This window comes from Panthera onca, chromosome A1 (assembly GCF_046562875.1).
Source record: "Panthera onca isolate mPanOnc1 chromosome A1, mPanOnc1 haplotype 2, whole genome shotgun sequence".
NCBI lineage: Eukaryota > Metazoa > Chordata > Mammalia > Carnivora > Felidae > Panthera > Panthera onca.
The window spans coordinates 127,803,363-127,820,761 of NC_138339.1; the positions used below are offsets into that span (position 1 = coordinate 127,803,363).

Below are 17,399 nucleotides of genomic sequence, written 5' to 3' on the forward strand. Positions count from 1 at the left end.
CCTACACTGGGCTCTGTGCTGACAGCTCAGAGCCTGGAGTCTACTTCGGATTCTGTGTCTCCCTCTCTCTCTGCTGCTCCCACGCTCACACTCTGCCTCTCAAAAATAAACGTTAAAAAAAAAAAGGTGAAAGAAATTCAGCACATTGCTCTACTACAAAATTACTTAAAAAATGTCTAAGCTAATAAATAAATCTTACATTCACAATAAATTTTGTTTATTTGCTTTGAGATACAAGATTTTACATGGACACACCTGTTTTAATCAAAATATTTAAAATTAGAAAGTACTGGGACACCTGGGTGGCTTAGTTAGTTGGTCTGACTCGATTTCAGCTCAGGTCATGCTCTCACAGTTCATGAGGTGGAGCTGTACGACAAGCTCTGTGCAGACAACCCAGAGCCTGCTTAGGATTCTCTTTGTCCTTCTCTCTCTGCCCCTCCCCCAATCGTACTCACTCTCAAAATAAACATTAAAACCATTTTAATTTAACTTAAAAATACAAAACAACAAACAGGAGAGAAAAGAAATCATCTAGGGAAAGAAAGAAAGCTGAGTCCCATGTTTCAAATGTGGAGAAAAACTAAAGTTCTACACTAGAAACTTTGTAGCTAATGGCAACCAAAACATTTTCAGGAATGATGACACTAACAGGGCCAAAATAAAACGTCTATGATAAGTCATTATTGCCTGTTTATCCTAATGATTAAAAGTAGACATGGACATGCTAGAAAGGTAAAAATGTAGAGACAGTAAAAAGATTAGTGGCTGGGGCATCTTGGGTGGCTTAGTGGCTCAAGTGTTTGACTCTTGATCTCGTTTCAGGTCTTGATCTCAGGGCAGGGAGGTCAAGCCCTCCATCTTGGGGGAACCTACTTAAAAAAAAAAAAAGATTAGCGGCAGTATAGGGATGGGGAAGGGAGGGATGAATAGGCAAAGAGGATTCTTATGGTAGTATTTTCTTTTTTTTTTTTTTTTTTTTTTAACGTTTATTTATTTTTGAGACAGAGAGAGACAGAGCATGAACGGGGGAGGGTCAGAGAGAGGGAGACACAGAATCCGAAACAGGCTCCAGGCTCCGGGCTGTCAGCACAGAGCCCGATGCGGGGCTTGAACTCACGGACCGTGAGATCATGACCTGAGCCGAAGTCGGCCGCTCAACCGACTGAGCCACCCAGGCGCCCCTATGGTAGTATTTTCTATGAGTGATAGAGTATGGTACTATACTGGTGAATATGTCATTATAAATTTGTCCAAATCCATAGACCGTATAACACCAAGAGCGAATCCTAATGTAAACCAGGGACTCTGGGTGACAATGATATGTCAATACAGGTTCAATGATTGTAACAAATGTACCTCTGTGGTATGGGATATTGATAGGGGAGGAGGTTGTACTTGGGGGCAAGGGATATATGGGAATTTTGTAATTTCTGCTGTTTTGCTGTGTATCTAAAACTGCTCTAAAAAACAGTCTATTAAAAAAAGAAATGTTGGGGCACCTGGGTGGCTCAAGTCAGTTAAGTGCCATGGATCAAGAGGGTGAAGCCCTGAGTCAGGCTCTGCACTGACAGCGTGGACCTTGTTGGAATTGGATTCTCCCTCTCTAGCTCTTTGCTCCTCCCCCACTCATGCTTTTTCTCTCTCTCAGAATTAAAAAAAGTTGGGGAAAAAAAAAGTAAAGGGGTGCCTGGCTGGCTCAGTTAGTAGAGCATTCAACTCTTGATCTCTGGGTCATGAGTTCAAGCCCAACGTTGGGGATAGAGTTTACTTAAAAAAAAAAAAAAAAAAAAAAAAAAAAAAAAAAATTTGGCATAAGGTAAACATACAGATCAACGAAATTAAATAAAGAGCTCAGAAACCCTCAGATAAATAAATGGTCAATAGATTTTGACAAAGGTGCCAAGACTCTTCAATGGGAAAAGGACAGTCTTTTTATCACATGGGTCAGGGAAACTGAAAAACCAAATGCAAAAGAATGCAGCTGGATCCATATCTTGCATCATATATAAAAATCACCTCAAAATGAATTACCTAAACGTAAAAGCTGTAATTTTAGAACTCTGAGGAAACAAGAGGGAAAATTTTCATAACCTTGGACTTGCCAATGGTTTCTTGAATTAACAGCCAAAGAAAAGGCAAAAAAAGAAAAAATAAAATGGACTTCAAAATTTAAAACGTCTGTGCATCAAAGAACACTACCAAGAGGGTGAAAGGACAACCCAAAGAATGGGAGAAAATATATGTAAATTGTACATCTGATAAGGGATTGCTATCAAGAATATATAAAGAAATCCTACAACTCAGCAATGAAAAAAAGATGCGAATAACCTAATTAAAAATGGGCAGAAGCCTAAAATAGACAATTCTTCAAAACAGATATACAAATACCCAATAAGCACATAAAAAGATGTTCAATCTCAGTCATTAGGGAAATGCAAATCAAAAACACAATGTCACTTCACATCTACTAGCATAGCTATTATAAAAAAAAAAATAGGAAACAAGTGCTGGCCAGGCTGTGGATAAACTGGAACCCTAATGCACTGCTGGAATTCCAAAATGGTGCAATTTTTACAAAAAGTAGTTTGCAGGTTCCATAAAAAGTTAAAAATAGCCATATGGCCATATGGCCAACAGGACTCAAACAGATACTTGTACAACAGTGGTTAAGTAGCATTACTCACAAGAGCCAAAAGGTAGGAACAACCCAAATGTCCATCAACAGGTAAATGAATAAAGGAAATGTGGTATATACATACAATGAAAAATTATTTAGCTTTTTAAAAAGGAAATTCTTCTTACCATATACAAAAACAAATTCAAAATGAATTAAAAACCTAAATGTAAGACCTGAAACCATAAAAATCCTAGAAGAGAGAACAGACAGTTCTTTGCCTCTCGTGAGGCAAAGAAAAACAGGGGTGCCTGGCTGGCTCAATCGGTCGAAGCGCAACTTTTGACCTCAAGGTTGTGAGCTCAAGCTGCACATTTGGTGTAATTACTTAAAAGTAAATCTTAAAAAACAAAAAACAAAGAAAAAAGCAAAACAAACAAAAATAAACTACCAGGACTACATCAGAATAGAAAGCTTCTCAAAAATAATATAAACACAGGGAGGGAGACAAAACATAAGAGACTCTTAAATATAGAAAACAAACAGAGGGTTGCTGGAGGGGTTGTGGGAGGGAGGATGGGCTAAATGGGTAAGGGGCTTAAGAAATCTATTCCTGAAATCATTGTTGCACCAGATGCTAACTAACCTGGATGTAAATTACAAAAAAAATAAAAATAAATAAATCAATATAAATAAATAAATGTTCATTTATCCTTAAAAAAAAAAGAAAAGCTTCTGCACAGCAAAGGAAATAATCAACAAAACTAAATGACAACCTACTGAATGGGAGAACATATTTGCAAATGACATATCTGACAAAGGGGGAGTATCCAAAATATATAAACACCTTATAAAACTCAACACCCAAAAAACAAATAATACAATTAAAAACTGGGCAGAAGATGTGAACAGACATTTCTCCAAAGAAGACATCCTGATGGTCAACACACATGAAAAGATGTTCAACATTACTAATCATCAGGAAAATGCAAATCAAAACTACAATGACATATCACCTCACACCTGTCAGAACGGCTAAAATCAACAATACAAGAGACAACTGTTGGCAAGGATGTGGAGCAAAAAGACCTGGTACCCACTGTTGGTGGGAATGCAAACTGGTGCAGCCACCATGGAAAAGAGTATGGAGGCTCCACAAAAAATTAAAAATAGAACTATCCAGGGGCTTCTGGGCGGCTAAGTCAGTTGAGCATGTGACTCTTGATTTTGGCTCAGGTAATGATCCCAGGGCCGTGGAATCAAGCCCCACATTAGGCTCCATGCTGAACCTAAAGCCTGTTTGAGATTCACCCTCTTCCCCACTCACGTGCTTTCGCTCTCTCTCTCTCAAAAATAAATAAACAAACAAATAAATAAAACGGAACTACCCTATGATCCAGTAATCCCACTACTGGGTACTTATCAAAAGAATACAAAAAAACTTACTCGAAAAAAGGACACAAGGACACATGAACCCCTATGTTTACCGCAGCATTATTTAAATTAGCCAAATTATGGAAGCAGCCCAAGAACCCATGGACAGATGAACGGATAAAGAAGACGTCACACACACACACACACACAGGAATATGATTTGGCCATCATAAAGAATGAAATCTCGCTGTTTGCAACAACATGGATGGAGCCAGAAAACATAATGCTAAGTGAAGGAAGTCAGTCAGAGAAAGACAAATACCACACGACTTCACTCATAAGTGGAATTCAAGAAACAAAACAAATGAACAAAGGGGAAAAAAAAGATAGGCAAACCAAGAACCAGACTTTTAGCTATAGAGAGCAAACAGTTACCAGAGGGGAGGTGGGTGGGTGGAACAGGGGATAGGGATTAAAGAGCACACTTGGGATGAGCACTAACATATGGAAATGTTAAATCAGGTGTACAGTGTACACCTGAAACTAATACAGCACTTTATGTTACCTACACTGGAATTAAAATACTTTAAAAAAGAGGAAATTCTGACACATGATAAAACATGGATAAGCCTCAATGACAATTATGCTAACTGAAATAAACCAGGCACAGAAATACAAACACTGTATGATTCCACTCATGTGAAGTACCTAAAACAGGCAAATTCATAGGTACAAAAAGTAGAATACACGTTCCCAGGGGCCAAAAGGCGGGGATGGGGATGAAGTTTATTATTTAACAGGTAGAGTTTCTGTTTAGAACAATGAAAAACTTCTGGAAATAGATAACGGTGTTGTTACACAGCACCGTTAGTGGACTTAACACCACTGAATCATACACTTAAAATAGTTAAAATGGTAAATTTTATGTAATATATATTTCATCCCAATAAAAAAACAAAGGGGGAAACATGAGTGATTTTCAAACATTAGGAGAGCCTGGGTGGCTCATCTGGTTAAGCGTCCAACTTCAGCTCAGGTCGTGATCTCATGGTTTGTGAGTTAGAGCCCCATGTTGGTCTCTCTGCTGTCAGCACTGATGGATCCTCTGTCCACCTCTCTTTGCCCCTCACTCACTGGTTCTCTCTCTCTCTCTCAAAACAAATAAATAAACTTAAAAAAAAAAACAAAAACCCAAAACATTAAAAGTTAACCAAATACATACCCTTAGAGCCCTTTTAATTGCATCCACAATGAAACTTGGTGTCACAGACTGTATATTCCAAAGATGACAGCAAAAGCATGGCTTATTCTACATGCTCTTCTGCATAGGGAATGACCCTCCTATCGAGAAGTGGAGTCTATACCTCCATCCCCTTGAATCTGGGCCAGTCATGAGACTATTCTGACCTACAGAATATGATGGAAATGAAAGTTCTGCCAATTCCCAGTATCATCCCTAACTGGCCTGGCAAGTAGCCTTAACTTGTCTTCTCGCCAAGTAGTCCCACAGAGAGATCCACAAAGGGAAGGGCCAGGATCCCTGGCCAATAACCTGACTGAGCTCGGTCAAGAGCCAGTACTAACTTCCCAGCCACATTAAGTAAGGCAAATATGGAAATGGATCCCCAGTCCCAATTAAGCCATGCCAGCAGATACAGCATGAAACAGAAACTAGGTTAAGTGCTGAGCTCTAGCTAAAGCAAAGATTTATAAAGAAAATAAATGATAGCTGCCACTACCTTTTGGGGGGTTTCATTACAAAGTCACAGACTGCCAGAAGACATCCTTAATGAGGGTAATTCAAACTGTCTCTGTTGCACATGTTCAGGGTTCTAAGTCTTACATATATATATATATAACAATGGAGACATCACACAGAAAATAAAACGTTACTTTCAATTAAAGCTCTAATGTGAATCATGAAAACCTCCAGGTTGCATGGCACAATGGAAAGAATATAACACAAAATGGAGAATTTTAAGTTCTATTTCTCCTTAGCTGATTAATGGCTATACAGTTTGGTCAAACCAATGTACTCCTTGTCTTATTTTCTTTACCTCAAAGATGGAATAATAATAATGCTTATTAGCCCCCAGAGTTCTGAATAAAAGTGGAGATAGAAGATACAAACTCTGGTTCTAAACTCAGTATACAGTAAACACACAGTACACAGTACACTGCAGTGCTTGGTCAAATTAAATACTCAACAGATACTTCAGTAAACATTACCTCCATGAAGAGACATGCAAGGATAAGATGCTCTCATTAAATCTTTCAGAAGACCATCTGCATGTTCCTGCTTATCCACAAATATAATGACAGATCCCGATTCTTGATAATGGCCGAGAAGCTCAAGTAACTTCAAGAACTTCTTTTCTTCTTCAATCACAATCTGGAAACAGCAAATCGCACCAAGTTAATGGAGTAAAACTGCAGATACATCTTGTGAACAAAAATACTCATTTTATTTGTGGCAGATGGCGAAATGACAATATTTTGCTGTATTTTAGGACTGGGCAGGAAAATGTTGATTTTAATTGATAAACCAGTAAGACCAAAAACAAATCTGTAACTTTCAGAGAGGGGACTTGTAAATGTGGGCAATCACCTGGTTCTCTCTGCCTCTTGATCTCATACCCTATTAATTAAAAAACAAGATGTGACATTTCTATTAACAAGCCCACCTCTTCTGGTGGGACGAACTAAAAAGGGCATTTTTTAAGAGGATTTTAAACAGGCAGTTCCACAGAAAAGCATATTCAAGTGCATCATATAAAGTATTAATGGCTGCAGTTGTATCCTATTTAATTTTAGAAATTACCTTCCTACATCACAATGATCCCACAAGAATCACATCCTGAACATCCAGGGAACTGAGGGTTTCTTAAAGGCTGTACCCACCACTTGTTGTTCCACATCTGAGCAAACCACGCTTCTGCCTCCAACCTGAACTTCAATGGGTTTACTAAGGATTCTGCGAGCCAAAGCCTCCATAGCTCTGGGGAAAGTAGCTGAAAACATAACTGTCTGTCGATCAGGACGGACATTATCCACAATGCGCATGACCTAAGGACGCAATGCAAATAAATACGGTTGAGTGTAGCCTCTAAAAGTCAATGATGTTAAAATCAAGTAGAAGGAAATTTTGAGAACATCCATTCAGGGACTTCTAAACCTGTTACCTTAGAATATTATAATTGATTTTACCCCATAATTTGCTCCTCTCAGTTTCCCCCTGTTAAGAAATGGCAACTGTAGTTATCTACATGTTTAGGCCAAAGATGGAGGAGCCATCTGTAACTACTCTCTCTCTCTTTCTCTCATCTCACACCTAATTCACCAATAAATACAGTATTCTCAGTCTTCAAACTACATCTGGGATGAAACTATTCTCCCTTGTACCACTGTTTTCCTTCACTTAGTAAACACAATTTTACTGAACAACTGTTATGTGCCAAGCACTGCTCTATTTGGAAATATGCAATAAAAACAGACAAAAACTTGTCTCCATGGAACTTCTATTCTAAGGAGAGTGGACACATAAATATATTATGTATCAAAGGTTGAAAGAGCTACAGAAAGAGAACAATGAAGGTGAACATACTGTTGCGGGAGTAAGATACAGGCACCAATTGCCTCAGTGTCTATAGAGCCCTGGAGAAAATAAAGACTCCTAGGATTCTTGTGATGATTGGTAAAACAAGAAAAAAAGTAATAATGAGTAAGATTACTGATGATGGTTTAAAGGTAGATGGTGGTGAGTGACTGGAAACTGGGAAGGGTATTCTTCCAAAGAAGACATCCAGATGGCTAACAGATACATGAAAAGATGTTCAGTATCACTCATCATCAGGGAAATACAAATCAAAACCATGATCAAATACCACCTCACAGGTGTCAGAATGGCTAAAATTAACTCAGGAAACAACAGTGTTGGCGAGGATGTGGAGACAGGGGAACTCTCTCGCACTGTTGGTGGGATGCAAACTGGTGCATCCACTCTGGAGAACAGTATGGAGGTTTCTCAACAAGTTAAAAATAGAACTAGCCTATAATCCAACAATTGTACCACTCCGCATTTACCTAAGGGATACAAATATACAGATTTGAAGGGGTACATACACTCTGACCTTTACAGCACCATTATCAACAATAGCAAAACTATGGAAAGAGTCCAAATGTCCATTAAATGATGAATGGATAAAGAATGTGATAGAGGAGTGACTGGGTGGCTCAGTCAGTGATGCATCCGACTTTAGATCAGGTCATGATCTTGCAGTTTATGGGTTCAAGCCCCATGTCGGGCTCTGTACTGACAGCTCAGAGCCTGGAGCCTGCTTCCGATTTTGTGTCTCCCTCTCTCTGGCCCTCCCCCACTCACTCTCTGTCTCTTTCTCTCTCAAAAATAAACAAACAGTAAGAGTTTTTACAAAATAAATTTTAAGAAAGATGTGGTAGGCAAACACAAATGGTAGTGAGGATGAGGAGAAAGAGGATCTCTTTTGCACTGCTAGCGGGAATGCAAACTGATGCAGCCATTCTGGAAAAGAGTATGGAGGTTCCTCAAAAAATTAAAAATAGAACTACCCTACGACCCAGCAAATTGCACTACTGGGTATTTATCTAAGGGATACAGGTGTGCTGTTTCGAAGGGGCACATGCACCCCAATGTTTATAGCAGCACCATCAACAATAGCCCAAGTATGGAAAGAGCCCAAATGTCCAACAACAGATGAACGGATAAAGAAGGTGTGGTATTTCTATACAATGGAGTGTTACTCGGCAATCAAAAAGAATGGCATCTTGTCATTTGCAACTATGTGGGTGGAACTAGAGGGTATTATGCTAAGCAAAATTAGCCATTTGGAGAAAGACAAATATCATATGACTTCACTCATATGAGGACTTTAAGATACAAAACAGATGAACATAAGGGAAGGGAAACAAAAATAATATAAAAACAAGGAGAGGGACAAAAACAGAACAGACTATTAAATATGGAGAACAAACAGGATTACTGGAGGGATTATGGGAGGAGGGATGGGTTAAATGGGTAAGGGGCATTAAGGCATCTACTCCTGAAATTACTGTTGCACTATATGCTAACTAACTTGGATGTAAATTAGAAAAATAAATTTTAAAAAAGCATGAGTTTTATGGTATCTAAATTTTATTTGTCAACAAAACAAAAAGCAACAAAATGTTTCAAGATGGTAAAAGATTAATCAAGCTCAAGGAAGCTGGCAGTAAGAAAAAGTTGAGAATGAAGCTATTCTCCCTATATGGAGATGAAAGGTGGGATTCCAAAATGAAGAGAATTGATGCAAAGTCTGCTTAAGAAGCAATCAAATCCCAGGGCACCTAGGGGGTTCAGTCAGTTAAGAGCCCAACTTCAGCTCCGGTCATTTTCACAGTTTGTGGGTTTGAGCCCCACATCAGGCTGTGCTGAAGCTCAGAGTCTGGAGCCTGCTTCAGATTCTGTGTCTCCCTCTCTCTCTATTCCTCCCCCACTCCTGCTCTCTCTCTGTCTCTCTCTCAAAAATAAAAAAATTTTTAAAGAAGCAATCAAATCCCTCAACCTCCACCTATCTCTTACTGTCAGGCCCTTCTCTCACCCTAGCCAAAGACCCAAAGGTTTAGCTGCTGCAGAATATAAAACAAGAACATGAATGGATGAGGCAAGGATAACATCCTAAGAAGAAAAGCATTAAGTAAATGCATGATGTTCAATACTGAGGCTCCCACTCTCCCTCAAGCCTCTTTCCCAACCTGGAACAAGAGACAGGCCTTTACAGTCCAGACTGGAGACTGGCCAATATTTTTCCAGGGACGGTCTGCCCAGTCCAAGAAGTCAGGCAGAAGATAGTCCTCATCTAAATGAAAGTCCCAGCCAGATTACAACAGTGAAACTCAGGATCACTAAGTACTGCTCTGGCACAGAGAACTCTGAATTTTAAGCTGCCTTTTCTCTGTCCCTTAAATGTAAGTAGTTAACTACAGGTTCCCAGACCTCTACAGAATGTTTCTAATCTGAATGCAGAAATCAAAGCAAATAGAAAATCAACTCAGAGGACATAAATCCTACGCATATAGAAGGCAATCTTTAAAAATGAGTCATTTAAATGAAATCTTGCCATTTGCAACAACATGGATGAACCCAGAGGGTATAATGCTAAGTGAAATAAGTCAGTCAGAGAAAGACAAATACCATATGATCTCATTTATGTATGGAATTTAAGAAGCAAATGAACAGGTGTGCCTAGGTGGCTCCATTAGTTAAGAATCCAACTCTTGATCTTGGCTCAGGTCATGACCTCATGGTTCATGCGACTGAGCCCCACACTAGACTCTGTGCTAACAGCATGGAGCCTGTTTGGTATTATCTCTACCCCCCTCTCTCAAAATAAATAAACTTAAAAAAAAATGAATAAAGAGTAAAAACAGACAAAAGGAAAAAAAAAAAGCATACTCTTAAATACAGAGAACAAAATGGTGGTTATCAGAGGGGAGGTGAGAGGGGATAAGTGCAACAGGTGAAGGGGATTAAGAGTACACTTATGATGAGCACTGAGTAATATACAGAACCGCTAATAACATACACCTGAAACTAATAGCCTGTATGCTAATTATACTTGAATAAAAGTAAATTTAGAACACAAAAATAAATCACTGAAGGGGCACCAGGTGACTCAGTTGGTCAAGGGACTGACTCTTGATTTTGGCCCAGGTCATGATCTCACGACTCATGAGTTCAAGCCCTGAACTGGGCTCTATGCTGACAGCACGGAGCCTGCTTGGGATTCTGTCTCCCTCTCTTTCTGCCTCCCACACTCACACGCTCTCTGTCTCAAAAATAAATAAACATTTAAAAAAAACTCATTTAAGGGGCGCCTCGGTGGTTCAGTCGCTTAAGCGTCTGACTTCAGCTCAGGTCATGATCTCGCAGTTTGTGAGTTCAAGCCTCACAATGGGCTCCGTGCTGACAGCTCAGGGCCTAGAGCCAGCTTCTGATTCTGCATCTCCCTCTCTCTCTCTGCCCCTCCACCGCTCACGCTCTTCCAAAAATAAATAAACACTCTCAAAAATAAAGAAACATTAAAAAAAAAATAATTTAAGTGCTCACTTTAGCAGCACACATACTAAAACAAATTGGAATGATACAGAGATTAGCATGGTTCCCGTGCAAGGAGGAAATGCATGAAGAGTTCCATTAAAAAATTTTTAAAAAAATTTTTTTAAATGTTTCTTAATTTTTGATAGAGAGAGAGAGAGCATGAATGCGGGAGGGTCAGAGAGAGGGAGACACAGAATCCGAAACAGGCTCCAGGCTCTGAGCTGTCAGCACAGAGCCCGATGCGGGGCTCAAACTCATGGACCACGAGATTATGACCTGAGCCGAAGTCGGGCACTTAACCAACTGAGCCACCCAGGCGCCCCAAAAAAAATTTTTTTAAGAAAAGATTTACTCTTGAGTTATAGAACTTTGGGGATCCTAACAAGATGAGAAATAAAGGGGACCCTCAGAATGATGGATATCCCAGGACAGCAGCTATATGTCAGACAGAGAACAACAAACCATTACTGGAACACATCAAGAGGCTCTGAAGAAACCTTAAGGAAGATAAAACAAATGGGTAAGTTAATGTGTTTCAACTATTTGATAGGTTTATATACAGAGTTTGATATTTTATTAGTTTTAAATATATAGAGACCTAAGAAAACCAGCCAACAAACATAAAAACACAGGTATCCCTAGAGAAAAGAAGACGGTTATCTCTAAAGAAAACAAGACGTACAGAGGAAATTTAAAAATAATCAGTTTACTATACTGCCCAGCTCTGAATAGCATTTAGATTGTCATAAGGTTGTATATTGACTCAATTAAAATAGCAACATAAATCTACCGGAAAAATAAGGGATGAAAATGATGCAAGAATGTGAGAGGAGAAAGAAAACAGAGAAGATTATGTTCCCCTGTAGGAAATCAATAAGTAATATCAAAAACAGAAAAACAAAAAGAAATAAAAGCACACTATTTAGATAAATAGAAGTAAATATCAAAATAATCAGCTAAGTGATGGAAGAGAAGTACTGTTAAACCCACACGCACATGTAATTGATAAAACTAAAAAATGTAAAAAAATTAGATCAGGGATTCCTCTCCTCAAAACCCTCCAATACAGCAACTCATTAATCACATCAAATTAAAATCCAATTTCCTAGCCCAGGTGTATATATTCACCACACCGCCCTCATCCTGTACTCTCTCCTACTATATTCCCTCTCCTATGCTCTGCTCCAGGGACAATGGCCAAGTGAGTTCCCAAGTCGGGGCATTTGTCTGGCTCTTTGTAACACTTTTCACCCAAATATTCCCCGTCTCAATTTCTCACTTTATTCAGTTCCCAGTTCAAAGGTCATCTTAGTAGCAAGGCCTTTCTTGAATTTCCTGCATCAAATGATATCCCTTTTGGAATGACTGAAGTACATAAATGAAAAATTAGGAATCACTAACCACACTTGGTTTGATAACATGAATTTGGTAGTAATATCAGTGCAAGTTCATACAATGGTATTTAATGTGTCAATCTTTTAAGATACTAAATAAAAATCATCAGGACTTTCAGATATATGATCATCTAAACGAGTCTAAGGACTGATCACTTAGTCTCAACTTTCAGAGATACAGAAACAAGGATCAGAATACACACTTCATACCGAAGCCCGTTGTGGCTTTGAAAATCTCTTCAAAGAGTAATACATATTCTACCTTCCTAGAATGTTCACAAATAACCCTTCCTTTTTAGCAAATGCACAAACAGTATCAAAGGAGGAAAGTTTTCTTGAAAACCACAACTAACTCCCTCTCTTGCCCAAGTGCTAAGAGAAATCTTCATGAATAAGCTATAAATCCTGTGCTTCATGAAACGGTGTACTAACTATCACACATGGGAGCTTAGATTTCCCTTATGAATACCTATTACTGCTTAGAGTCGTGAAGATGCCCGTAGTATGACGCTAATGATGACACACGTTTTCAGGGATGACTGGCCTGGGTTTCAATTGCCTTCTTATGCTCACTTGGCTATCACACTGGGGGCTACTGATTAAAAGCTGTTCCTGAAACTTTTCAGTATGTTCCCTCTCTCACAGTACACAGATAATTAAAGTCAGCCATGGGCTGCCAAATACTAAGTCTTTAAACTTCTCCTTTCATACCTATAGGCTAAAACTCAATTCATCAGTCCAGCTGGTCACTAATGTTTACAAAGGTAGCAATTTCCCCCACTTTTCACTGATTTCAAGTCTTGATCATTGGCATATGCTCCTTTTGAAGAAGTTCTAAAAGTTTAGTACATTCTCTCTTATACTTCTCTTGACAATGTGCAATGCTTTCCTTTACCCTCAAGAAAATAATTTGCTACCAACTTAATGATTTATTTACTTATCAAAGTAAATATCACTATCTCAATCTTTAAGTCACAAATAGGGTCCTTGAGATGTTGATATGTATGTTGGTAAAAATTACCCTGGACTACAGGCACCTGGGTGGATCAGTCAGGTAAGTCTCCAACTTCAGTTCAGGTCATGATCTCACAGTTCGCGAGTTCGAGCCTGCATCAGGCTCTGTGCTGACAGCTCAGATTCTGTGTCTCCCTCTCTCTCTCTCTGCTCCTCCCCTGCTCACTCTCTCTCTAAAAAATAAACACTACAAAAAAAACAAAATTACTCTGGACTAGAGCATTATTGTGAAATAGGAATAAAACTTGGGGGTGCGGGGGGAAGTCTCAACTGTCATTACATCCCTGATTCTGTTTCCTCTAATGTAAAGGATTACATTAGACTTAAAAATAAGTTTTTGAAAAATGCTCTTTTTTCAGTACCTCTATCTCCTTAAGTAGCATCCATATTATTCAATAGGAGCTGCTTATGCACCAAACCCTTCACCAGTGGCCTGAACACAGGACTGAGAGGTGCTGAAGTGTCTAATCATCAATCTAGTGACCTATTTTTTTTTTAATGTTTACTTATTTATTTATTTGAGAGACAGAGCACTAGCAGGGAAGGGGCAGAGAGAGGCGGTGGGAGGGGAGACACAGAATCTGAAGCAGGCTCCAGGCTAAGCTGTCAGCACAGAGCCTGACGTGGGGCTCGAACTCATGAGCTGCGAGATCATGACCTGAGCTGAAGTTGGACACTCAACCAACTGAGCCACCCAGGTGCCCCCCCCCCCTTTTTTTTTTTTTTTTAAGAGAGAGAGCACAAGCGGTACAGGGAGAGAGAATCTTAAGTAAGCAGATTCCATGCCCAGCGCAGAAACCGATGTGGGTACTTACGACTCTGAGATCATGATCTGAGCCAAAATCAAAAGTTGGATGCTTAGCTGATGGAGCCACCCAGGTGCCCCTCCAGTGACCTATTTTTTATGTCAATTTGAAGACAGTCTTCAAAGTTACAATAATCTCTCACTAGACAGTGAGCTCCTTGATGACTGAGGCAAGCATGCTGCTTTGCACTGTACAAGTGACAAGCACATTTACTGTCTCACTTTACTACGTGATCAGTATTTTCAAGAAAGTAAAAACTCGGAGTAAACATCTTTAGAATCTTTAGATTTAGTGATATTTAGATCACTTCATTTTGTACTAGTCACATGTATGAATAAATTTGTCAATTAAAACATTCCTGACTTTCTTAATACAAATAAAAAGTAAAACATGTAAATAATCATTTGGTATTTTTTTTTGTAAATAACCATTTTTTTTATAACTAATAGGAATATTACTTAACATATTTTCACAAAGTATGTATATCCAGCTCCATAATGGCTAACTAGAGCTAAAGATCAAGGTCTATATCTAATCAATTTCTTCTCTTACTCTTTAATTTTACTAAATTAAAAAAGAACCTAGAAACCGTGGAAAAATCTGTCATGGAAAACCACTTTTTAATATTCTGTTAGGGGCACTTGGGTGGCTCAGTCGGTTGAGCATCTAACTCTTGATTTCAGCTCAGTTCATGATTCCAGGGTTGTGGGATTAAGCCCCATATCAGGCTCAGTGCTGAATGTGGAGCCTGCTTGAGATTCTCTCCCCCCTCCCCACCCACCACCACTCTCCCCTGCTTGTCCGCTCTCTAAAATTATAAATAAATAAATAAAACAATTCACAAAGATCTGCCCAAGTGCCTTTCAACCTGCCAGCCTGTATATGCTAATGTGAAAAAGGAGACTCCTGTACGTTCTGCCAATGTCACTGTATAGCATATACATTTACTATGCATTTACACTCAGAAAAATATACATTAAGCATTATTTGATTTGGTTCCCAATTTTCATGATTTTTTTCAATACAGAATCATGTCTGGAGGCACACTGCCTGCCAACTCTGCTCTAGATAGAAGTCATTGTGCAGATGTGCACTGACTAGCACCAGCTTTGATTCAAATGGGGATGCCTTTACTTGCTTTAACATCCAAATAGTGCTCTATGGGACTGAACCTGAACCAAGCATTTTTAATCTACACAACGGCTCACAAAATAATCATTAATCTAAAATTTCTTCTCTTCAACGGTTTAGTGCTTAACACATACACTGTTACTCAGCATTTCTCCCTCACGTACTTAATGTAGATGTAAGCACTAACGGCAAGAAATGACTCACACACTGCATACGATTGGGAAAAGTTATTTTGGCCTCTTTCTGGCAACACTTAATTGATTTACCAGAAAGGCCCAATCACACCACACCTACCTTAAACATTACCATAAAATCTAAGATTTCCCAGGATTGGGAAAGACATTTGAAAGGGATCTAATTCCATCTTCCATCTGTTCATCAATTCCTTCTGCTCTCGTTCCTCAAATGGACCCCCTACCTCTAACCGAACACATGGACGAAAAACATATTCAGTATCTGCCCTCCTCCTACAATGTAAATTGTTTCATCTCCAAATAATGTTTATCCAGTTCTTTCTCACATTATTCTTAGATCCAGCTCCCTATAGCTTCCCAACTGGGTCCCAGGTCTACTCCTCAATGATTCTTTCATGTGACAGACTTTTTTCAAACGGTTAAAGGATGCTATCAAATCCTCTACTCCAAGCTAAATGTCACTTATTCCTTTAACTACTTCTCACGTGGTTCGGGTGTCACCATAATCCTGTTTACTCTTATGTGCTCTTGTATATCCCATTTAGATTGTGATCCCTAAATCTAAACACAACACATACAAGTATATGACAAGCAATACATTTCTGGAGAACACATGAATAAACTGAAAAAAACCAAAGGCCACCTTAACTGTATCCCCTTTTTTAATTTTAAAAAAATTTTAGAGAGAGAGAGTACAAGTGGGAGAGAGGAGCAGAGGGGGAGAGAGAGAATCTTAAGCAGGCTCCGTGCTCAGAAAGAGCCCAACATGGGGCCTGATCCCATGACCCAGGATCATGATCTGAGCAGAAATCAAGAGTTAGATGCTCACCAACTGAGCCACCCAGGTGTCTTTAAAGAATTTCTTAAGCAATCTCTACATCCAACACGGAGCTCAAGCCCACAGACCAGAGATCAAGAGTCACATGCTCCACCTATTGAGAAAGCTAATACCCCATTTCTATTAATGCAGTTTATGATCAAAAATAATTTTTTTTGGCATCCATAGCACATTGATAACTCACATTCCTTATCTCATTAACAAAAATTCCTAAGACCTTAAAGTTCCTTAACATGTGTCCCTCTAAGTTTATAACACTGAAATTTTGTATCTGAGCAAACAGTGTGCATGAGGAATATTAAAATCTAAGGTAGACAAATGCTCTAGCCCTTAGTTTTTACATTTGCAGAATGTAAACAAAATGTGCTATATTGATTGTTGAGGCAATTAAAACCATGAATTAAAGGAATTTATTTCAAAATACAATAAAAACTATAAAATAGAGAAGCTTAAGCTTCTATTATCAGCATTCCAATTCTAATTTAACCAACAATGGTTTTAGAAATACCTTCTGAACCAGTTTTATGAGGAATTCAGAGCATAATTATCTATCTGAATTCCCTATGTCCCCAACCTACTACATTACAACACAACAAAAACGTGTGAGAACTTCAGACACCATATTAACATGTTATTCTCATGGCAGTTACAAGATTTTCTAGTTCAAAACACTAAGACACGTAAGGATTACCTGTGGTTCAAAACCCATGTCAAACATTCTGTCTGCTTCGTCTAAAACAACATATGTTACTCTTCGAAGATTTGTGACCCGACCTAAGATGAGGAAAAAAAATAAAGACAAAACGAAAACTAAAAATCAGTCACAATTCATTTTATGACTACCAAGAACTTTAAAAAACTGTAAAGGGAACTAAAATGCCTGACTTAACCAGAGGGGTAAGTTAGGTATCTTTAAA

The 17,399-nt window shown here is 38.7% G+C and overlaps 1 protein-coding gene and 1 non-coding gene across 2 annotated transcripts in view; one reads left to right on the forward strand and one right to left on the reverse strand.

The window, feature by feature from the left end:
• The window catches only part of DDX46 (DEAD-box helicase 46), a 70,231-nt gene that overhangs the window by 28,170 nt on the left and 24,662 nt on the right, over positions 1-17,399 (reverse strand). Inside the window, exons 13-15 of the mRNA XM_060636104.2 lie at positions 17,174-17,256; positions 6,893-7,057; positions 6,221-6,383 (exon numbers count right to left, since the gene is read on the reverse strand). Coding sequence (XP_060492087.1) covers positions 6,221-6,383; positions 6,893-7,057; positions 17,174-17,256 — 411 coding nt within the window. The remainder of the gene's footprint in view (positions 1-6,220; positions 6,384-6,892; positions 7,058-17,173; positions 17,257-17,399) is intronic.
• Positions 11,107-11,214, forward strand: LOC132682582 (U6 spliceosomal RNA). The gene has a single exon (XR_009611757.1). It is a non-coding gene; the product is annotated as a U6 spliceosomal RNA (small nuclear RNA).